The 24,108-nt window shown below is 43.8% G+C and overlaps 1 protein-coding gene across 1 annotated transcript in view; it reads left to right on the top strand.

Annotated features, from left to right (window-relative positions):
* The window catches only part of CLCN6 (chloride voltage-gated channel 6), a 247,006-nt gene extending 223,770 nt beyond the window's left edge, over positions 1 to 23,236 (top strand). Inside the window, exons 22-23 of the mRNA XM_078642208.1 lie at positions 17,991 to 18,116; positions 18,830 to 23,236. Of these exons, the coding sequence (XP_078498334.1) occupies positions 17,991 to 18,116; positions 18,830 to 18,910 (207 nt within the window). The 3' untranslated portion in view covers positions 18,911 to 23,236. The remainder of the gene's footprint in view (positions 1 to 17,990; positions 18,117 to 18,829) is intronic.
* Positions 23,237 to 24,108: the final 872 nt, after the last annotated feature.

The raw sequence follows: 24,108 nt of genomic DNA, 5'->3' as shown, positions 1-24,108 counted from the left end.
GTTTGCGAGGTCCCAGTATGAAATCTCGCAAATCAGCACCGTCTTTAAGTAAAGTCAAGTGTTGCTTAATTTCAGCCAGTGTGGATTTTTGTAGCCACTCAAGGCATAGTTTCCCTACACTGTATGTTGTAACTATCCCTGGATGTTGTCTCTGGGAATATCTTCGGTCTGGCCTGGTCTGTTTGAACCCCTGTGTTTTGTTCAGGAATCTATCTTGACAGTTATTTGTGTCTGTGGGCCAGATCAACCATTTTTTTCCAATCAGGATTTGTTCTGTTTTGGTGTAAAATTGGGATACGTCTATCTCCACATCTGTAGTGTTATTACTATCAGGTATGGGCTTTGGAATAGCCGGTTTGTTTAAGTCTTTTATTTTGGCTAAGCCAAGACAGGATGTTCGTTGAATGGTGTAATTCAGGAATATTATCTGTTCTGGGATCATGCTGGCTCTAACCAATGCTTCTAGACCTTGTACCTGCCAGTCTTTTGTACCCCAGATGGTTTTTGTTTCAATGTTGTTTTTGCAAAATTCAAAACATAATGTAGACATTTTATCATAAAATTTTTCTGAATAAATCAATTTAGTATTTGTCAACATTGTTTTCATTCCTGTCTTATTTAACATTTTAAAATAAAACGTTTCTGGATCACTGTTGTTAAACCCTGAGAAGTAGGGGAATTTCTCATAAAATGTTTTCGAACTGCCTTTTGGCGGTGTTGGACAATGTTCCCATTGATTATAAGTAAAAACATTTCTAGGATTATCAGATTTATGCAAATAGTGATGCCCATAATGATTAAAGCGATATATTTCTTCATAATTTGATGAACCTTGTAAATAATCATGTTCTGTAAATTTTGCTGACATTTCTAAATCTGACATCATATTATTAATATTTTCAAAGTCCCAATCATCAGAGAAAGTACTAGGTGATACAAAGTCACTTAAAGAAACCTTGAACTGATTTGGATATTTCAAGAGTTCAACCGGGCCATAGATTTCGTAATCAGTTGTGTCCCATGCTACACCACCTGGTATAGGATTGGCTGTGATGTCCACTGATGACAGGTCTCTTTTTCGATGTGAGACGATCTGTGTGGCTTTAGAACCAAGTTGATGTTCTGACTTGCTGTGTCCATTGTACTATATTTTCCATCAATAAATCTACCCAAACTTAAAACCAAAATGAGCCAGAGCAGGAGGAAAAGTACACCTAACACAATCCAAAATTCAATCCATGGTGAAATCAGATATGTTTCTTTTAGTTGATGAAAAAGTTCAGTCATTTTTTCTTTAAAAGTTTTTGTTGCTGGCGTTTCTTCATGCTCGCTTGGATCATCAGAAAGGTCATTGAAATTGATGAAGTAGCCAGATGCAGTTCTGTCAATTGTTGGATTTGCTTCCGGATTCTCATTAGTCTTTGGATCTTTCTTTGTTTCATTAGCATAGTCTGACGCTACATCGTTGTAGACAGGTGTTTCTTGACGAACTGTTGCAATTTGGGTTTCAAGAGGCACAATTTCCATGGCTTTGTTGCATAGTCCTTTTTTATTCACTGCAGGTTTATCAAAAGTGATTAGTCTCTCAGTTTGAACCTCTTGGATTGTTGCAAGATTTGGTCTTCTGCTATTTCTTGGGAGTTCACTGGGCCTACTACTTATTATTGGCCACATGATTGTAGTTTTACCAGGTCGATGGATACAACTCTGTTCTCCTTTTTACCAGCAAGGGGCGGTAGTACTATTGATCTTGTTCCTCTGACAGCTAAGACAGGTACTGCTTTTCTGTAAGAAGGCCCAACTTCCTTCTTCACCGCGATCTTCTCTCTGACTAGATCCCCAATCTTTGGAATCCAGACAGGTCTTGCTGGGACAGGTGTTTTTTCTTCAGTGGCTGTTGGCTTTAACTTTATGTTACTTAGACTTCTTCTTGTTTCATTTAAGTCCTGTAAAACAGCCTAATAATCTTTGATATCAAAGGCTTTTTCTTTCACCACTGAAGTCTGACAATCTAAGTCCTGGATTTTCATTCTATTGCCGAACAATAGTTTGTAAGGAGTGATACCTTTTAGAGAATTTCTTGGCAGATTGTTAAGACTACGTTGGACACTTGTTAGATGTTTGACCCAACCATCACCCGAACCGAATACCCTCGCCGTTATAGATTGCTTTCTGTCACGTTTTTTTCTTTCCACTACCGCATTTCCCTCAGGATGGAAGGGAGAAGAGTACCGCAATGCATTGCCCATGCTGGTCATGGCCTCTTTGTACGCTTGAGAGCTAATCCCAGGACCCTGGTCAGAATGTAGCATGCCAATTGCGTATGTGCCGATAAAGACTTGCAAATCTTTTATAACAGTTCTGGCGTCAGCCGAGCGCTGGGGCCTACATCTTAAGTGAATCTAGTCTTAATAATTATGGGAACGCATTTCTCCGGCTGGATGTCTGCGTATAGAACGCCTAATGCTTTCTAACAATGGTGTCCTGGCAATAGTCTGGTCCGGTTCACAACTGCGATCTCTGTTGCAGTTCTGACGTTCCATTGCAAAGTTGTAAATTTGCAAGCTCATCCCCGGCCACCAGTATTCTGATTGTAATTCTATTAGAGATTTCAAGATCTCTTGGTGCCTCAGACCCTGTCCCATGTGCGCTTCTTGAATCAAGTAAGCCCTCCGGTTCGTGTTTGGAATTACTCGGTCCCCCACTCCAGGGATTTGCGCAAAAGGAATGGAATTTGCAGCAATTATGTCTGTATTACTGAGTGGATAGTTGAGAGGTAATGCTGCATAGTCGCCTTTTAATGACGCTTTTACCACCAGCATGGTTTCTCCATCTATGTGTTTTTTAGAACGCTTTTTTGTGACTACGGAAGCCGGTTGAACTGCTGCCGCTGTGGCTCGGTTAGCCAATGAATTCCCAGCAACGTGAACGCCATCACGTTGATGACTCAGTGTATGTATCACGTGAGTCTTTCGTAGTTCTTTCTGCAAAAGAACTACTTGTTCCCAAAGCTTTTTATGCTTGATTGTGGCACCTGTGTCATCTTTGTAACCGTTTTTGATCCATGTCTGCATGTCACTATTGTAAGACTTGACGCAGTTATGCGAATCGCAAACTATTAGTGTCGGGAATTCGCGATCGGCATTTTCAAGCGCCATCTTTAAAGATCTTATTTCAGCTCGCTGAGCTGTACAGTTTCTGAGCGATTCAGTTTTTGTTATTATCGGTCTGAATTTACCTAAGCGCCAGCGACCTTTAACAATCGCGCACGCTGCATTGTAAGATTTTTTATCCACATCGTAGTGTTGTGCAAATCTGTCCATGTAGATTACACAGCTGTACTGTTCGAGAGGCAGAATTTCGATTGCCAGAAGATATTCATGTTCGTATTCTAGATCTTCTAGTTTTTTCATTTTCGGGTCAAAAGCATGTTTCACGTCTTCTGCAGCAAGAGAATTTTCCCATTGTATCCATTTTGAATCTAATGCCACTGCATTTGGAATGCGTGGTCTTGTTACTGCCTCAAGGGCTGATACTGATGTTAAAACAGATATGCTCCTGCCTTGGGCTAGGGCTCTTTATTTTGCTACAGCAGTTTGAACCGCAGTTAGAATTTTTTCAGTTGAACTGAATTTAATTTCAGCTTGTGTGTACAGGTGTAATTTGTAAGCTATTGGTACCGTTTCTCCCTCATTAGAGGTCAAGTACGTGAATCCGCATCTTCCTGGGATGACTCGGATTACAAGGTTGCGTACGTTTTCGCATGTTTGCAGTTTTGTTTTAGTTAACATATCTGTTTGTAATGATCTTAAAATTTCTGTGTGTTTCTGAGTCCAACTGATTGGTTTGAAATCAGGTTTTATTAATTCATAGAGAGGTTTAATCCTCCCTGCATGATTTAGAATGTATGTTCTTCCGAAATTCAGGAAACCTAGTATTGATTGTAAGTTCTTCAGCGTTTTTGGAGCTTGGAGTACAGCGCACTTGTCTAAGAAGTTGTCTGCTAGGCTTTTGCCTTCACTTGATAATTCATATCCTAAAAGCAGGACAGTTATATGGGCAATTCGTGACTTTTTAAAGTTGAATTTATACCCTTCAGCTGCGAACCCAAATATTATGGTGTTCACTCTTTTTAAGTGAGTCTCCAGGTCATCGTCTGTGAGATAGATGTCATCGACATAAGATAATGCCTCATCATCATATATTTGTAGTAACTCTGTTACCCTTGCTGAGAATAATCCTGGGCTATTCTTGAAATCCTGTGGGAGTCTACAGAATTGTTTTTGCGACCCCATACAGGAGAAATCGGTCAAATACCTACTTTCAGGTGCTATGTTTTGACAGAAGAAACCATTTGAGATATCTAATGTGGTTTATATTTTTTGCGCACGATGTTATTCATTAGTGCTGCACTGTGTGAGTTTTGTACTGCAAATGTTTTGCAACAGGAGTTTAGATGTCTGTAGTCCAAAACTAGACGATATGAATCGTCTGGATTGGAGACAGGAAACAAAGGATTGTTCATTTGTGAGGTGCATGTTTCAATCACCCCCTGATATTCAAGTTGATATAAGATCTCCTGACTTGTTTTTTTTAGCTTCTTGCTTAACTGGGTAATGCCTTTGTGCAGTGGGTTGGTTTTTTAACTGAATTTTATGGTGAGGAGAATCCTCATCCCATCCTACATGATTTTTATATAATGCAGGGGCTTGGGCCACTGCCCATTTTCTTGCAAATGTGTATTTTTTATGAATTGGAATTTGATTTGAGAAGGCAGGCATAATAATTTCTTCGCCATGTGGGCACTCCCTGACAAACTCTGGTGGCCAGTCTTTTTCAGCTAACAGGATGTGATAGCCTTTCGAAAGGTTATCCCCAAAGAGACCCCTTACTTTCCTAGTCTTGTCCCCCTCTATACGCAATGTTATTTCGCATAATTTATGAGGTTTGCTAACTCTGGTGTCTGCAGTTTCCACTTGAATGTATTCATTCGTGTCCACTGTCTCCAGAAGATTCATCAGGATCTTGCGAGCTATGGTTACTTCTGCTGCGCTGTCTAGCATTGTTTGGGCCCACTCTCCGTTTTTCAGTTGTGTCCTCAGTATCCTCGGCATGTTTTATTTTAATACTAGCTACCTTCTTCTTTGGAAATTGTAATTTTTTGCTTTGATGAGCAGGTTCCTTGTCTTTGAACTTGACATGCTCTTCTTTGTGTTCTGACCGTCCTCTTCTTTCCGATTTCTGTGAGGAATTCTGAAAAGATCGAGAGGGACGTGTATAAATATCTTGCTATCTGTCAGGTTTTCTCAAATTATCCCTATTTCTAAGGTTGTATCTTTTCTCAGAGAGCTCCCTGTGGGGAGACTTGCCTCCTCGTTCTGGAGATCTATCTCTTTGTTGAGGAGACCTTCCTCTGGACTGAAACCGTTTTTCTCTGGGAGTGGATTGTTTATTACCCTCCCAACTCTTTTTTGGAGTGTTCAGATTATTTTCAATAAATGTTTTTTCAGGATTTTCAGTTAGTTGGGGTTTTACTGGTTTCCCACCCAAACTATCTACCTAGTTCTTCATAGGATTGTTCTATGATTCTGGCAAGTTAAAAATGTTGTTCTGCTATATCTGTTTCTTTCAGTTTCTGGAGGTATGTTATATCGTCCATTGCCAATTGAACAATTCTCTATATGCCTTTGTTAATTCTTTTAGCTTAGCTAAAAGTTCTTCGCTTGACATTTTACCTATGTCGGAATGTGGTGTGTGGCTGGCTAGAACCGGCCACAAGGCTCCTGGTCTACCTAGTGGACCGAGCCTGGTGATGTGATTTTGATGTTTGTTTTAGGGCGCCATTAAACCAGAGCAGGTGCTTTTGGTATGTTAGTGGGATTTCAACGTCCTCGAAAGGAGCGTATTCCTCTGCAGGTTCCTCTATTTTGTAATAGTGGAAATCTTGTGCTACAGCGTTTGCTGCTGGAAAATGTATCTATGAATAGAATACCTCTGTCTGCCGATATTCGTGGGCCTCTACCACAAATATGACTGTACCACCTCTTGGTGATAGTCCATTTTCTATAAGTTTAAGAGTTATAGTTCTTCTTACATTGACCGGAATGGTTATAGCATTCGGGTCTTCATCTCGGAGACTTGTGTCATCCGCTAGGAGTTGAGCTGCTATTCTAGCTCTTTCCCTTTCATCGTCACTTTCCGTCATTTTACTGAATGAAAGTTTTTGTTGCTTTGCAGAGCAAGTTTCAAGGAAACAAAGACTAGGTGCACAATATTTTGGAACACTGTATCCATCAACGTTGACTAAACCAAAAACGAATACATAGGAATCTCTTCCTACTAAGTTCCGGCGGATATTAACCTTTTACCCACTCCAGACGTCTTTTGGAGTTTTTACGGGAAAAAGGGGTCTGTGTGAAAAGCACGACTGAGTTACTCTAGTATCTTGGTTAGATTATCGCCTTACCAAACGTTGGGGGCCATGTAGTGTAGTTCCTATATTCCCAATAGGCTCTGCGCATTGGAATAACATAAACAGCAGTTTAGACGTAGGACTGAGGTCATCTAGGTCTCTACTGACTATGTTAGACTTAATTAGGTTTGCCAGCTAGCTCAGAGGTCACTAGAAACTTTCTCGAATGTTCAGGAAGGAGTTAACTTTCCTGATTTGACAAGAAGGGATTAGTTTCTGACAACCGCATAAACATGACAACTTTGCTCCCTCAGAATAAAGAGTATATCTCTAGAGTCGTGTGAAAGCAATAGACAGCTATTTCACTCAGTCAATCGTGCATGCTTAATTTCACCAGAGTGCAGAGAAATAGAGAGACGGGCGTTTTCAATAAAAGTTGTTTTTTATTGAGCAGTCCTCTTTCTCATGCAAGAGAAATGAGTTTCCACAATTGCAATACTTATCATGAAGTTAAGTGCGTACAGTAAAAGTAGTATTATGAAATAATACTGTAAAAGCATTGATATGGTTTCTTAGCCATATGATACTTTAAAACTGATAACATATATACATACATAAAACATTGACTAACGTACTCAACTGGTGCTTCTAAGATACGCCTACCCTGGTGTACCTGACCTAAGCCTAATACGTGGGAAGGAGTAAGTAAGTTGCAGTTTAGGTTAAGTTGGTTTTTGCCAAGAATCTGAATCAAGAATTCTCTTAAGGGTTTAATCAGCTCCGTACCTTGGTTCTAGAATGAAGGAGGTCTTGAATCTCTCTCTCAGGACTCGATCTCACAGCAACCCACAAGGGTGACTGGAAACACCGGAGCTGGAATTTCTCGGCAGGAGAAAGACAGCGTCTCTCTCAGTGCATCAAATGGGAGGGTCGGCTTCCTTCGGCACTCGCATCAGCTGGGCGTCGGGCAAGTAGATAGCCGCTCTGCTCCAAACCACCGTGTTGGTATATTTATACCTGAAAGGTGGCGAGTTTGACGGAAGGTTGGACATAAGACGTCACTAAGAACTAACAGTTCTTTCTGGACTCCAGGAGTTCTTGTGCAAATCAAAACAAAAGCAGGGGGAATTCCCGGGCTGCTGGAGGCTTGGTTTGTTTAAAGAACGCATTGTACTTTCTAGGAGTCTATGGGAGTAGCCTTGCCGTATTTGGACTGCATGGGCTATGACTAAATATGGACATGATTCTTATGCCTTTATAAGGATATGTTTTGTTATAACCACATAAGGGCATGAATCGGGAATATTTAATTAGGGTCCTAGATAGATTCACAACAGCCTGAGATACCATTTAAGGCTACTCAGGTGGGTGGCACAATCAGTGCTGCAGGCCCACTATCAGCCCTGGCACACTCAGTGCCCTTTACTAGGGACCTACTGGTAAAACAAATATGCCAATCCTGAATAACCAATCACAATAACAATTTACAGGGAGAGCATATGCACTTTAGCACTGATCAGCAGTGGCAAAGTGCCCAGAGTCCTATTGCCAACAACCACAGGTCAGGAAAAGCAAAGGAGGAAGAAGCAAAAAGTTTGGGGATAACCCTGCAAAAAGGGCCATTTCCAACACCAACTTAAACCATTTCTTCCACTTAATCGTCCCTTTATTAAGCTTGTCTCATTATCTAGATGGCTTTTCCCCCTGGATAAACTGGAATCTAGAATGTGTTGACTTTTCTTGGCAGTGCAAAGTTGCGCTGAACATCATTCAGTGTCTAGTGTGACAACTGGCTGATAATAGACAACGCAAAGAGCCCATCCAGATCACAAAAGTCATGAACATCAGTTGGCCAAAAGCAATCAAATCAAGTATTATTTGAACAATAACATCCTTAACTCCCCAACTGATTGTACTATTTTACTGTTCAAATCTCTTTATTCGTTTCAAAACATTGTCCGGGAACAATGGTACCTTCATAGCCGTTGTGCGGAGGGCGGACAGGTGAGGGCCAGGCACTTCCGGGAGCGGTCAGCGCTCTAGTTCTCCACTGGGGGCTACTTAGGCGGAGCCTCTCGACAGCGCAGCTGCGGTGGAAGACGGTGGCAGTGTCTTCACACCGCTAGCTAGCTTGCTGTACGAGGAAACTAACATCAGAGTGAGTGACTGACAGAGCGCTGAAAATCACTAGCGCATTTTGACCAATTGTTGTTTTTAATCACTTGTGCACGTTTCTTAAAAGAGCACTGCTCAAAACTGTTTAATTCCATTTTAAAAGCATTTTAAAAGTATTCGTAAAATCTTCACCGGAGTGCTGACCCGATTCCTTTTCCTGCCCGCCTCGGTCCGACTCGGTAATTAATTACCGTTGTGCGGAGGGCGGACAGGTGAGGGCCAGGCACTTCCGGGAGCGGTCAGCGCTCTAGTTCTCCACTGGGGGCTACTTAGCCATCGCCTCACAGGAAGCGCGCAGCGATTGCGCGCAGCCTCATAGCAGCCGAAGACCAGCCAAAGAGCTGCCCGTCTGCGCCCGTCCGCGACAGGACGGGGCGACGGGGCGGGATACTCTCATCATGCCGCTCCTTCGTACTGCTAAACAAATCAGGTATGAGGCTCCATATCTGAAAACCTTAAAGCAATACACTTCCCCATGTCACTCTGAGTATAGTAGACCTTGCTTTGAAGGACCGTTTTCTTGCAAAAAATGCCATTACTCCTCTATGCCTTTTACTGACTCCCATGACTCTAGCAAGCCAACACATGATTTGCACTGTATCCTTATCAACGTTCGCTCAATGCCCAAACACCAAATTGAGATCTGGGACTTAATACACTCTTTGACCCCAGATCTCTGTTTCATTACTGAAACATGGTTAAAGCCCCACACGGTATCTGCCATTACATTGGGAGTACCTTCGGGATACAAATTCTATCATTCTGACCGCCCTGATAAAACAGGTGGCGGTATCGCCATAATTTACAAAGAGTCCCTTAAATTAGACATTTTGGACAAACAATGCTGCAAGGAAATGGAAACAATGGTTTTCCGAATTATTTCCTCAAACAGAAAGACTTGTAAAGGCGTACTTGTATACAGACCTCCCCCTCCATGTCCCAGCTTCTCTACATCTCTGTTAGAGATGTTAGGCCCTCATTTACGGGCCAATGAGGACTTTCTCCTTCTTGGAGATTTTAATATTCATACTGACCAACCTGACTCCACAGGCGCAAAAAGCCTGTTTACTGACATGGATACCATCGGTCTGACACAAAAAAATCAGGACCCCACTCATGAAGGTGGACATTGTATTGACCTGATATACACTAACTTTGACAACATATTGTGTCATAAACCTACCCAAGTCAACTGGTCAGATAATTTTTTATTACAGTTTACTATTTTTAAAGCTAACGTAGGCCACCATAAGAAACCTCTACCCTCCACCATACGCAGACAGTGGCACAAACTTACACTGGAGACGCTACAAAAGGTGTGGGAAAAACCCGAGATCAGAGATGCTGAAGAAGTAGAAAAGAAGCTTACCATGTTCCAGCAATCTCTTACCGTAGCTATGGATAAAATTGCCCCCCTGAAAACATTTAAACAACATCCTGTAGCTAAACAGGAAAAATGGTATACCGAGGCTCTCAGGAAAGAGAAGCAAGAATGCAGGAGGATAGAGAAAAGATGGAGGAAATCACACTCCGGGGAGAACAAAAAGGCACATCGTGCAGCGCAAAACAACTATTACAAACATATCAAAGCTGCCCGTAAAAACAATATCGCTCAACAACTCATAGAAGCCGGTAATTCTCCTAAAGAATTGTATAGGATCCTTGAAACTTTTACAAAACCCATGGCTTGTATAAGTCCAGATGACTTCTCACAAAGTCTATGTGAAGAAGTTTCATCATACTTCGAAAATAAAATAGAAGCCATCTATGAAAAAATTCTTGCATCCCAACCAAATAGTGATATTCTGAATGTCTCCTCCCCTAACAAAAATATCAACCTCACATTAACTACATTCCCTCCTGTCAACACTGAAGAGCTTTACACAATAATGACCCAAGTAAAATCTGGATCACCGAATGACCTTATTCCTGTTAAAACCCTAACCTCCCTTCGCACCCTGCTAGCCCCCCACATTCAGGATGTAATCAATCAGTCTCTCAAAGAAGGAAAAGTACCAGCTGAGTGGAAAAATGCAGTAGTGAACCCCATCCGCAAGAATGCGGCGCTCCCGTGGACAGAGCTCACCAACCTCCGTCCCATCTCCCTTCTGCCTTACTACAGCAAGATGGCCGAGAAGCATGTCAATACACACCTGTCCAGCTACATCGAGGCAGCGGGCGGCCTAGACCACTCGCAATCTGGTTTTAGGCCCAACCATAGCACCGAATCAGCCCTCCTCTCAGTGACAGATAACATCAGAATGTCACTTGACAGGGGGAGCTCAGTGATTCTGGTGCTATTGGATTTGTCCGCTGCCTTCGACACGGTGTCGCACAAAATTCTCCTCGACCGTCTGAAGGCAGTGGGAGTAAAAGGGACCGCCCTTGCGTGGCTTGAAAGCTTTCTTGCAGACAGACAGCAAGGGGTCAAATTAGGCTCCCATAAATCTGTCTGCAGGAAGCTTACCAAGGGTGTGCCACAGGGCTCGTGTCTGAGCCCCACGTTATTTAACGTATACGTGGCTCCTTTGGCAGAGATTATAAGATCATACGGGTTCTTTCCAATCTCTTACGCTGACGACACTCAGCTGCTGTTCCCCTTCCAGACCATTACACCTGCAGTCATGAAATCTTTCCAAGACGGAATGAGAGCGGTGGCGGGTTGGATGGCCCAGAACTTCCTCCAATGCAATGTGTCCAAGACGGAAGTCATGTTGTTCGGAGGGGCCACCAGGCTCTGGTCGCCAGATTGGTGGCCACTCGAGCTAGGACCTGTCCCAGCGCCCAAACTAACCATTAAAAATCTGGGAGTGCGCCTGGACCAAGCCCTGATTATGAAAGATCATGTCAGCCAGATCACGGGAAAATGTTTCCGTACAATAGGTCTCCTACGGCGTATCTTCCCTTTCCTACCTAACACCCATAGGAAAATACTGGTACAGGCACTAGTTCTTGGACGAGTGGACTATTGTAATAGTCTACTCATTTCCGCCAACCAAGAACAACTACGCAAACTGCAGGTGGTGCAGAATACTGCGGCAAGACTCATCCTGAATGCCCCTCCCCGCACCCCTTCTCGCCCTCTTCTTTCCCACCTTCATTGGCTCCCGGTGCAACAGCGAATACATTTTAAAATTTGCTGTATCATGCACAAGTGCATATATGGGTCGGGTCCCAAATACCTAAAAGAGATTTTTCTACCCTACTCCCCTGGACGCGCTCTGCGTTCCAGCAACACTATGCTGCTGCAGGTACCCAAAGTCACCAGAGCTAGGCAGGGAGGGCGAGCACCCTCCCTTAAAGGCCCCCTGCTGTGGAACTCTCTTCCACCCCAACTGAGGCTAATCACCAACCTCCTTTCCTTCAGGAAAAAACTAAAGACTCACCTGTTTGCACAAGAATAATTCGGCCTCTCTCTGTTTTCCCCCTCACTACAAATTTACCAACTCATGCAGAAGCTACGCGCAGAGATACCCCTTCGGGGCTGATTCAGGCGCGATACAAGACCATAAATAAATAAATAAATAGCTGTTGAGTCATAAACAACTCAAAGCATACTTTCATGACAATCATGTAACAATTACAAATAAGAAGAAAACATGTCCCACCCATCTTCCTCCCCCTCACCCACCCAAAATCACTTATGACAAAAGTATGACAACTGAAGCACATTTCAAGTTCACACCTGATCAGACATCGAGGTTGGTCTCCGATAATCGCAGGAGACTGCGATATTTGGAGCAGGTCAGTTCCTGGAAATCCTGTGAGAGGAGAGACCAGTAGGGGTGCCACTGTTTCCCCAATTAAGCACCTTTGTTTGCAAGCATCAGGGAGATTCTCTCCAAGCCAAGGATGTACCACAGCCGGTGTAACCATCCCAAGTGTGTAGGTACCTGTGGTGAGCCCCAGTGTGCAAGGATATTCTGAACTGCGGCCCCTAGAGCCAATCCTATCTGTTTCCACCATCGAGACTTTAAGGGATAGGTGAGCGGGGTTGGTAGACCCAGCAAAGTGTATGCAGGAATCTGGGTATTTGCATCTGGAGGTGAGTCCATCTCATCTAGCACCTGTGACCAATATGATTGGTGTTTGGGACATTCCCAAAGTAAGTGAGCCAAGGTTCCCAGGGCCCCACAGCCTCTCCAGCACACCGCTGTGCGTTCTGGATTCATTCTGTGTATTCCAATAGGGGTAAAATGACAATATATAGCAATTTTGACAAAAGTTTATGATGACTTGAGTGAAAGGTAGTGTAGTCTTTCAGTTTCTGGGCGGGAGAAGTCTGCACTCAGTTGTTGGAATGGAATCACACCCTCCTCATGGATCATGTGTCCCATTGAGTGGCAGTTAGATTGTCTCCATGCTGCAAACACTTCAGGATCCAGCCTGGGGTGTTAAATCTGGATCGTCTATCAGTGGCGTTAAGGGGGAGAGGAAGATAGTCAGGCAATATTTGACGCTTGTGTGATCCCAGGCTCCCATTATCTCTTGTGTGATAGGGGATAAATATAAATTTTTCAGTCTGTGTGCTTTCTTAAGGAAGGGGACCTTCCAAAGAGAGGTTCCCGCTACCGATCGATTTTGTAATAGCCAGTGTTGTCCAGATTCAGCCTAATGCCATTCCACTAGATACTGTAACTGAGCTGCCTTGTAGAATAAATGAAGGTCTGGTATACCAAGTCCCCCATCCTGAGGTGGGAGGTAGCTAAGCGCTTTCTGCATGCATGCTTCCCCCCAACCCATTTAAATACGAGCAAATCTGTTTTCAATTTAGTAAGCATATCTTTCGGCGAGGCCAGTGGGAGAGTTTGAACTGTGGGAGAGTTTGAAATCGGTACTCAATCTTTGGGAGTATAGTCATTTTGACTGCTGCTATCTGGTCCTGCCAGGATATCTGGTGGTGCTTCCAGCATGGGAAATCGTGTCTAACCTGATGGAGCATAGATTGTTAGTTGATGGCATGTTTGACTGGAGCGTGGGTGCCAGTTTTATTCCTAGATAGGGAAGCGATGTCGACAACCACTGAATAGAATGTTGTCATTAGTTGGTTCACCAACGCAGAGGAGATGGAAAGACCAAGTACTTTTGATTTCTCCATATTGACTCAGAAGCCAGACGCCAAGCCAAATGCCTCTGGTTCCAGCAAGAATGTGTAGCCAGCCTGTCCAGGGTCACTAGCACGTCACCGGCATATAGACTTATAGTATGTTGTTCCCCTCCAAAGACTGCTCCAGTTATGTGACGTCATCTCTGAGCCAACGGCTCTATGTATAGAGCAAATAAAAGGGGCGATAACGGGCACCCCTGTTGTGTGCCTCAATCGATTGAGAAGGGGGGGCATGTTGCCATTCACCCTCACAGTCGCAGTGGACAGGTGGCAACAATTTAGGACCTGTTGCAGAAAAGGCCAATGTGCTCTATTGAATGCCATTTTGGTATCGATCGCTAACAGCATATGCTGGTCTAGGGTTCGCGACGCATACTCTGTAATGTACAAGCTGCTTTTGGTGTTGTCACTCGTTTGTCGATGGGGATGAATCCTGCCTGGTCCGGGTCTATGATTGACAACATATGGGGGCCTAGTCTACCAGCCAAAATGCCAAATTTGAGGTCCACGTTTAACAGAGATTGGCCGGTAGGAGCCACATTGGTGTGGATCCTTTCTCGACTTGGGTATTACACCTACGGATGCGGGCAGCATCATGCATGAATTGTGCCAGGGGATATTGAAGGAATTTAATAGTCTGGTAAAGATGGGGACCAGACCATGGCAGAAGGTTTTAGAGAAGGCAAGAGGGTACCCATCAGGGCCTAGCGGTTTTGCGAGTTTTAAACGTGAGATGGCCAATATGACCTCCTCCGGGCGTATGTCATCTTCTAGATCCTCTGCTCGAACGGGTGTAAGGCGAGACTTGTGTGCGTTCTGAAGATAGGAGGTGCTGTCTGCGGGACCCAGGCCCTGGCTAGAGCATAGCCACGCATAGAAATCCTTAAAGGAGTCTACTATATCCTTATCGTCGGTAACCAGTCCTCTAGCACGTGTATATATAGAGTGTACCCATGTTTTCTGTCGTTGGATACACAATTGATTAGCCAGGAGTTGGCTACTATTGTCCCCTCCCGTGTAGTGGAAATGGCTGTGGCGGAGTGGCATGTATTCCGCACGGTCGAGCTCTATGCTAGCTAGCTGGGCTTGGACAGCTGTCAACTGGGGCCAAACTCTCGACGCCCTAGTGCATTGGTGTATGCGCTCTAGTTCTTTTACCTAGGCTGAAAGGCTATCTCTTTTCTCTTTGCCATCTCTGTGTCCGACAACAAAATACACAATCAGTTCTCTTCTTACGAAAGTTTTGAGAGCCTCCCGAAGGGTTACAATTGAAACCTTGGGAATATCGTTCATTGAGAGGTAATTGGATATAGCGATTAAAATCTGGGCCACTACCTCAGGGCCCTGCAGCATTGGTTCACGTAAACGCCAGGTTCGCCATGGGGGATCGAGCAGGGATAGCAGTGAAAGTGTGACTGCTAAATGATCAGAGAGTGGCGCTGGGAGGATCTCCGCCTCCGTGGTCATGTTTTGCATGTCCCTCATGCCCAGGAAGTAATCCAACCTGGCATATGTCATGTGTGCATGGGAGAGGAAAGTGTATTCACTGGCTTTAGGGTGTAATTCCCTCCATAAATTACAAAGCCCTAGTTCCCTAAGCCACCTGTGTTCTCGCTTAGACAGTTCCCCAGTCTGTCCATATCGCTGTGTGGATTTATCCAGATCATTATCAAAAACTAAGTTAAGTCCCCCCCACCCCCGTATCGGTATTGCTCACTCTTCAGTAGACAATGCCTCCCCTATTGCTGTGTGGATAAAGGCCTCTTACACCTCATTTGGTGCATATTTGGACCCCACCATGAAAGGACTATCACCGAGTGTGAACTGGTAGGTAAGGAGTCTGCCCTTCAACTCGCCCTTTCACATCCCACTTTCCCTTTAAAGTAGTGTGCCACCAGTAAGGCAGCCCCCACTGACTTAGTAGAGGCGGAGGAGAAAAATTGGTGGGGGAATGCCTGTGTTCAAAGTCAATGACAGTCCTTCGAAAGAAGGTGCATTTCCTGAAGTAGACATATGTCTGCCCCCGAGTTCTCTAAATATGACAAGACTGTTCTATGTTTTACCGGGCCGTTTAGACTCTTTACATTGCGAGCGAGTATCTTAAGAATAGTGGCCGGCATTGGGCCCTAATGCATAATAAATGGCTGTAACCGAGAGGGGTGTGTGTGGTAAGTGCGTAGCATGTGATCAGATGTCCGCTTCTATGCGGTTGTCGTACCATTAAATGGTGCATGCATACTGGGCGAAGGTGAGTGTAGACCCCAACTAAAAAAACAACTGTGAAAAACACAAACATCAAGTGATTGGAAGATGAGTCCCTTTGTGAGGGTTACTGTCCTTTAGTCTGAAGGAGTCCAAAAATGAAGGGTCCAACATATGGCTAGTGGTCCCCTCCCCCCCTCCCCCCTCCCCATACCAACCAGCCCACCAGCCGCCCCTGTACCCCATACGTTGCTGATTACCCTATGAGTCGTCCGTCTTGGCCAGGACCTCAGGAATCAATTTTAGTGCTGCCTGCTGTCCCTCTGGCATCTCCACTGGGTCAGGACATGAAGCTCCTCACCTCAGCCCTCACCCTCGGGGTCTGCCGGATTTCAGGCAGAGTGGGGAGGATGTCATCGTATGCCCCTCTGTATTCAAGTCAGTGCTTAGGATCTGACATGCCTCAGTCAGGGACCACAGTTGGAAAAGTTTCCTTTCCCAGCAAAAGATGATGTGGAAGGGATGCCCTCAGGAGTAGGCCACCTCCGTATTCCGTAAATGTTGTGGCATTGGTTGAAATTCTCACCGCCTATGTAGCATAATTGCCACCAAGTCATCGTCTAGGGTTGGTGGCTGGTCTCTGAATCCAACAACCAGGCCAGATCCCCTCTAGACACCAACACAAGCAACCGTAGGCCAGATTCAGCTTACTTGGGCTTCATCATTAAAAAGGTTGGACTGGAATGTGATGTAAAACTTACCAGCAGATGAGATTTATTCAAGCATTCCTTCTCTTTTGTTTTTCTAAGTGAGACATCCCTTGTTATAAATTAGTAGAAATATTGATATGGTAATCCCTTTTCAGTTGCTACCATCTCGGTGCCAATTGGCAGTGAATTTGCAAGGTGGTTTGTATTTGTATAGAACTAACTTATAGTAATAGTATCTAGCTGAGGGCTCAAAATCAGGAACCCCACAGTGTTGCCAACCATCACATTCAGAAATGTATTGCGCATAATAAATGTGCATGGGTTGAGCGGTGGCATTAAAATAATGATTTCCTCATTAACAAAAGGTCATAAGGGCCTTGTTACAAGTTTGACGATGCATGGACCACCGTACCCACGGTTGCAGTCTGAACGCCATGAGCTCGGCGGTTTGACCACCGTATTACGAGATGGGCGGATTGCATTTAGAAAGACCACGGCTGAACGGATGACTCCACCAGCACACTGCCTGCAGACCTCTGGGGTCGCAGTCGGCATAAGCAGGTGCAGTAGGGCGGTACAGGGGATTTTCATCGCCGTCCGTATTATGAATTGGCTTTTGGATGAACTGATCACAGCTGTGGGACTGCCAGCTTCAAGTTGGCGGAAACGATGGATTTGGGGTGCGTACTTACCCCTTTCTTGTTCTTCAGGTCATAGTTTGTGGATCCCTTTCTTCAGGTCCCCCCTTCACAGCAGCATTTTCACCAAGAGGAGTATGACCCTGTTGGCAGCGATATACAGGTGAGTCCTTTTTGTACCCTATACCCATTGCCTGGACTGCCCACATAGGGCTCGACTCCGACAATGAGTTGGTGGTATTTTTTCACATTTATCATGCATGTGTGTGCATCCGAAATATATGGAGTCGAAATACTCACAAATGCATCGATACATATGGATAATTTATTACCACCTCTCTGCAGCTACACCGTATGCACCATGGTAAACCTGTAATACGGTGGTCTGAAGACTGCTAGTGCTGTGGTCTCCTGGCAACTGCGGTGTATAGGCAATCGGGCCTCCAAACTTGTATTCAGGCCCTCAATTTCTTTTTCACCAAGGAGGCAAAGGTGGACACATGTGGCCATGGCTTTTACTGGCAGAGATGGCCACTTTCTGCACCACGCTTCCAGAGCAATATATATGTCTGAAGAGTCACAAACAAACAAGTATATTATTTCTTTACATGTATGGGCAACCTGCCACTTGACGTACCAATGGTCTAAGATTAATTTGATTCCTTTTATGATATGACCTAGTGTGATGTTACATGCAGCATTTCTAGTCCCTTCATTGGCTCTTTTGTTCTTTTCTGTCTTCCCAGGATGCTACTCCCTATATGAATCCCTGCCCTTACACCGTTTCGCCCAATACTCATGTTTCACAGGTCTTCAACCTTTTCCGCACTATGGGTCTCCGGCACTTGCCAGTGGTTAATGCAGTGGGAGAGGTGAGTTTTACTTATCCGGAAAAGCAGGAATTGTGAAAGAGGCGCCTGCATGATAACCAAACTGATAACTTTGCAGTGAGTCCTGAAAAACAGGGGGGTCCATGCCAACTTCTCTCACTGAGCTATTTTAACTGTGTTCATGCTTTTCATGTTAGTTTCTTAAGGAATGTTTTCTGTGTGCCTTTAAGGGATTTGTACAGTCACTGCCCAAAGTTTTTGGGGGGATTGTTTGGAACACTTATTAGGGGGATGTTGCTAGTTTTTATGAAGATTGATGAGCTGTGTTTTGCCTGCTTCATACGTTTAAGGCAGTTTCCATGGGGGTAAAACGCCTTTTTTGCTAATTGCGTGCTTCTGCACTTCCTCTTAGTTTCCAGAAGATGGCAGTATAAAGCAAGGAACTCCGTAGTCTGTAGTAAAATGCGGAGGCTGTGGCTATATTCATACTGGTTGTTAATATTGTTAGGCTCCAAACGCAAATGTATACGGAAATCAACTATCTTTCATAGTTTAGTATAAACCTATTTATAATCTCTGATTGTTCAGCTTCCTTGCATTTTGTCCTATTTACTGGCAAATAAAATGTGTTTTTTTATTCTCCCACTATCTAGGAAGTACGAATTTCCATCTGGGTAGAAGATAGGATTCCCTTTTGTGCCTTAGGCTTTCTCTTGCCTACATTCTTTACAAATGCTTTTTTGTTTCCTCCTCAGATTGTAGGAATCATCACTCGACATAATTTGACCCATGAATTCCTGATGTCTAGACTGCGACAACCTCACTTGACCATCTGATCGGTCCTGGCACCTTGAGCCATCCCCGACTCCTTGGAGGACCCTGGAATGCCGAGGCCTCCAAGCACTAGGATCAGGAAATCCACTACTTGAGGACCGCATCTCTGGGTGCGGGGTTGGACCGAGCTTGCGCTCATCACCCGGGTTAGGTTGAAACTCTCTGCCCCTAAAAGTGATAGCGACTGATCACCATCACACATTGGCCGCAGGACAGCACGACTCCAGCCAGAAAGTATCGCACATGCAGACTGTTACATTCCCATTACCAGTAGAACTACTGTTTCCTTTAATCCTCATTACTTCAGCAAGAGCTTTGCTACGTTGTCCCATCAGATTTTGCCTCTTTACCATCCTCACAGATGGGTGGTACCAATTTCCAGGACATTTGTGCATAGTTTTTTTTCATTGTTCAAAAGGGAAATAGGCCTAGAATTGGCGGAAGGGTTACACACTCACTCTCTACACATCAGGAGACAAGCTAGAGCTTTCCCAGCTCACAGGAGGTAGGTGGCCTGGGTAGGTGGAGCAGCATCCCTTGCAGAGATGATTTTTCAATCCTTTGGAAGCTTGTGAAAAAAAGCAGGGTGTGCCAAAGCTGCATCTCGGGACGAGTGCTGCTTTGAGGCGCTGTGAAAAGCCAGTTTGTTATATATTATTTTTTCCACTTGGGGAGAGGGGAAGTAATATAGGAAACCGAGATGGATTGTTGGAAGGTTTGCTAGAAGTTCTGGGACAAGGTTGATGGTGGTGTGTGTGGCAGGCATGAATGCACTTTTTTTGTAATTGGGCTGTCTTAAGTAAGATTGAGAATTTCTAAATCGGCATTTTGCTTTGATATTCCCAATAAAAAAGCATTCAGATTTTAATAGACACTAAAGACTACAGTAGACACCTTACACCTCAGTGGGGCACCCACTCCAGCATTAGAAGGCTGCCATGATTTCCTCCTTTCCCCTCTTCATGTGACTTTAGTTCCATTGCAGTGAGATGGCAGCATGCTTTTTGCCTACACCTACCAGGCCTCTCCCTCTTAAAGCTGGACTCCAGGACGAGATTAACCTGTTTCACAGGAACCTTCCCCCCCATACTTCCAACAACATGCAAACGACTGATGCTATTAGCGTCTGCTTCTATGTACCTTGCTTGAATAGACAATGTCTCTTTAGTGTTTGTATACAAATGGACACAAGCCTCCCCCCGCCCTCCACACTGGCCCTACCTCCCGCACCAAAGTCATCAATCATGTTTTCACTTCTGCTCATGAAGACGTTTTTGATTTGCTTGTGCATAATACCAGTTGGGCATTTCCCTTCTTGCTTGTGAAAGTTGCTTGCCTTGAGAATTTCCGGGAACAAATAGGTAGAATATCTGAATGTAAATTAATTTTACTGCTTCACTGCTTTTCTTGAGGTGAACCTGCAGCCATTGTGTTAAAACGGTTCTGCAATTGTTTACTTTTTTTTTTATTTGGTAGTTATTCCTTTGGAGGCAATTTCTATGATGCAATGGTGGTAATTTTGCAATGTTTGCCTTTGGTCAGCGAGTGGATGGTTTATGTTCACCTTCTAGTCTGCATTTGGCATGTGGTTACGGTGGGTGTAGCATGGGCTGCTGTGAGCTGTAGTTGAGATGCAGGCATTGGCCAGTTTTAGATGCAGTTGAGTTGTATTCAGTGCTTATGTTGAGGATGGTTGCTTGGAGTAAACCTTGGTAGGACAGAGGGATGCACCACTTTCACTGCATCAGTACTTGTGCACGTTTAGTAAGTTGTGTTTGCTATGCTAGCATTCGGCACTGCTGCTGGTTCATACCATTGCCCTTCAGCTGGCTTAGTTCGCTGGAGATGTTGTTTCTAGGATGTACTGTAAGTATAATATTCATGTTAGTACGTGAAATTACCGATTTCCATTATTAGGCATTAACATTGGTGATTTCACTGGTAATTCCCTGAAAGTATGGAACTGCTGTCTTTTACACTTCACCGTTGCCACATTGTGCCTGAAACCTGCAACTTGGAGGGTAGCATTGATGGGAAAGTGAATTATTTGGTTACTGTCAGGGGGGGATGTAAAGGTGCATGGGTACCACACATGAAAAGTCAATAGGTCATCATGCAAATGGCTTGGAGACTAAAGGGAAAGCCAACACTGATAGAAGTGGACGTGGTCGCAGGGTAGGTGTGATGATGAAGGATTTGCAGTGGTGCAAATGAACGCGGTGAAGAGACATGGAATAGGCATGTGATTCGAGGGAAAAGTATAGTAGAAAAACACAGATGTCATGGATGAAGAGGCAGGGAGTGAGATGACAGTCACACAGAGCAAAAGGGAAGCAGATGCTTGCAGGCGGCACACATCGCTTGACCAGTGGAGTTGCTGTGCATTTTGGCTGCAGACATGTTAACTAATAGTACTGCTGCTGAAATGATTGGTCAGGAAATGTGGCGAGGCATAGTGACATAGCATTAGACTCTGATCTTCTCATGGACTAGAGTACTTTCCTTAACAAGAAAGCAGGCTGATTAAGAAGATCTGGTAACAGAATAGACAAGTAAACTGGAAAAAGGCAGGCGCTTAAGCCTCGGCGCTCAAGCCTCGGCGCTCGAAATGCACAGGGTGGACATTCTAGAGGCAGTCCATAGAGGGAAAGATGGAAGAGGGTATGGATCGCAATAATCTTCATTTGTGGTGGAATGCAAAAACTAACAGCAAGTGATGTGTTGGCATTTGCTTTGCAAAAACTAGTGTCTTCAATGTATGAGCTTTGAGATGTTGGCTTATTAGCCTCCCTTTAGGTTGGAGTTTTAAAATAGTGAAAACATGCTTATGTTCAGGAAAGTTTTCCAGAAGCAGACTGCACCATCTCAAAGACTGCGATTGCTCTAAACTGTTGTTCCGACTTCATTGGTAATTTATGGTCCTCTGAGAAGGATTTTGCTTGGTTTCTAGGTTCATAGGCTCTTCCGTGACCAGGTCCAGTCGGACCTTTAAATGTATTGACTTGCTGATCACCCATGGGCAGGCATGGCAGTAGTTACAGTCTGTTTTCTGCAGTGTGTAGACCAAGTAATGGAGCCGAGATAGCAAGACGTTGATTTGTGATAAGCGTGTTCTTTGTTAGAAAGACCTTTCCTGTCAAGGTGAACAGAATCCAGCTAATCTTTACCTCAATTAGCGAATGTGCTATAAGAGCCTAGTCGGTAGCTTCTCATACTGAGTTCCAGGACCTCCCATACGAGGTGTACCAAATTTCATATGTTGAGAAAAGATAGAAATTGATCTCTTTCTTGGTAAGCAGAAGAAATTCACCACATTTCTAAATTGCCATCATTTGAAAAGTGATTTGAGTGTAAGGGGCGGCAGCAGCAGTTTTGGGTTTTATTGAAGTTGTTTAAAGCTTGTAGTTTGCTGACTGATTGAAATGTAAGGCTTGCTTTGAGGGGAATGAGTGGTTTGTCATTATGTAATCTAAAATAATAATTGAATTGTTGAATGCAGAGAGAGAATGATCAAACAAACCTTTGTCCAGATAGCAATGAACAGAGATTTGATCTGAGTGAATAAAGTACTTCTAGGGTTAGGCTCATTGCTCCACTCGTCTTAATATACATATCACTTCCCAGGCTCAGAGGAGGCTTCCTTACCAAATGTGCACGAAAGCAGCTACCACTATGGAACTGGTTTGATACCTTTGTAATATCCTTTGGTTGTGTGCATTCTATGAGGTCATCTTGATGATATGATGTTTTCTAGAGGTTTGGTGAACAAAGTTTACCTTAGTGTTTTGTCCTTTTGCAGAAACTGTGGCTTTGCCTCTGTAATGTATGAATAGAGAAAAGGCAAACTATTTCCACAACTATGGAAGGAGGCACAGTAGTAGAATTTGTCTCCTTTTAGTTTTTTGTTTTTTTTAAACTATAATTTAGGTGGGCGTTCTAAAGAGCCTTGACTGAACTTTACTTCTTGGACACATCAAGAAAGAGTTGTTTTTGTTGAGTGTCTAACACTTGACTTGATTCTAACACTAGTGACTGTTTGAGATTTTTGTGCTGCCCGCAGTACTGCGACTGTGAATGTTACAAATCAGTATTACGCCCATGACGTCAAGCAGGTGCTCTCACCAAGGTGCTGCTCCTGTGATATGGAAACCATTCCATTTTTTATTTTGTATTTGCACTTATTGTCCAATGATGTAAGCTAAAAAAAAATCCACTGTATGTAAATTAATTTAATTTCTCATCTTTTTTTATTATTGTGATTTAATTTTTTGGCACTTGCAAAAATCATTGCATCTCTAACATGTCTGAGTAAAATATCCTTCAACATATTTTTGGGGTCTTTGTTTTTCTTGACTTTGACTTTCTTTGAATTGTTTAACATGTCTGAGATGGAAATGGGTGTATTTTCAGAATCTATAATTTCCAAAAGATATTTAAAGTTGATATTTGAATGATAAAACATGCAGCATTGATAGAGTGATTACAGTATTATTACCTTGGTCTTATTACAGTGGTCCCCGGGGCATTGCAGCTGTGGCTGGTATGTATTGGCTTTATAGAGGCATTCCAGATTCACAAAGCATTTTTAGGTTGAGCGGTCAAAAGTTCATGCGCTCTCTCTTGCGAAATACTATTGTTTCCAATAAAGGGCTTGGATCCCACCCATTGCTTTAGTGTGTGGGCTTTAGTGTCACTCTTCTTAGTAGCCTCCTATTTGGCCACCGTAACCAAGCGTCACTTTAGTTTTTCGTTGTGGAGCATGCACCAAGCACAGATTGGTTCAACTTAATCAGTACCAGCCTGCTACTTCTGATGTGATTATTGTATTATTTCTTCTTTTGCCCACTGACTCCTTCTACCTCCGTCTGGTACGCCATCCATCCACGTCCACACCTCCCTCATTTTGTTTTCCCCATACCACCCCTCCTCTCACTGTCCATTCTTGCTACTCTCTCCTCCCTCATATTTCCCGGCCCCACTCACCCGCTGCTGTTTTTACACACATTGCACAGCAGCGGCGCTACATGGCTTAAAGGAGACCTACCAGCAAGGTACAGCACAGGATTGAGTGATGACTTAAATAAATGGACACCCAACACGATAACAACCATAAGAAATTATATTGTCTTTTTGAGTAGCAAGAAAACCATTGGTTCAATGGGATTAGCCTACCATTATACACATCACTGCATTCTAATGG

Source organism: Lissotriton helveticus, chromosome 5_1, assembly GCF_964261635.1.
Source record: "Lissotriton helveticus chromosome 5_1, aLisHel1.1, whole genome shotgun sequence".
In the NCBI taxonomy this organism is placed as follows: Eukaryota; Metazoa; Chordata; class Amphibia; order Caudata; family Salamandridae; genus Lissotriton; species Lissotriton helveticus.
This window is presented reverse-complemented; position numbering and strand designations above follow the sequence as displayed.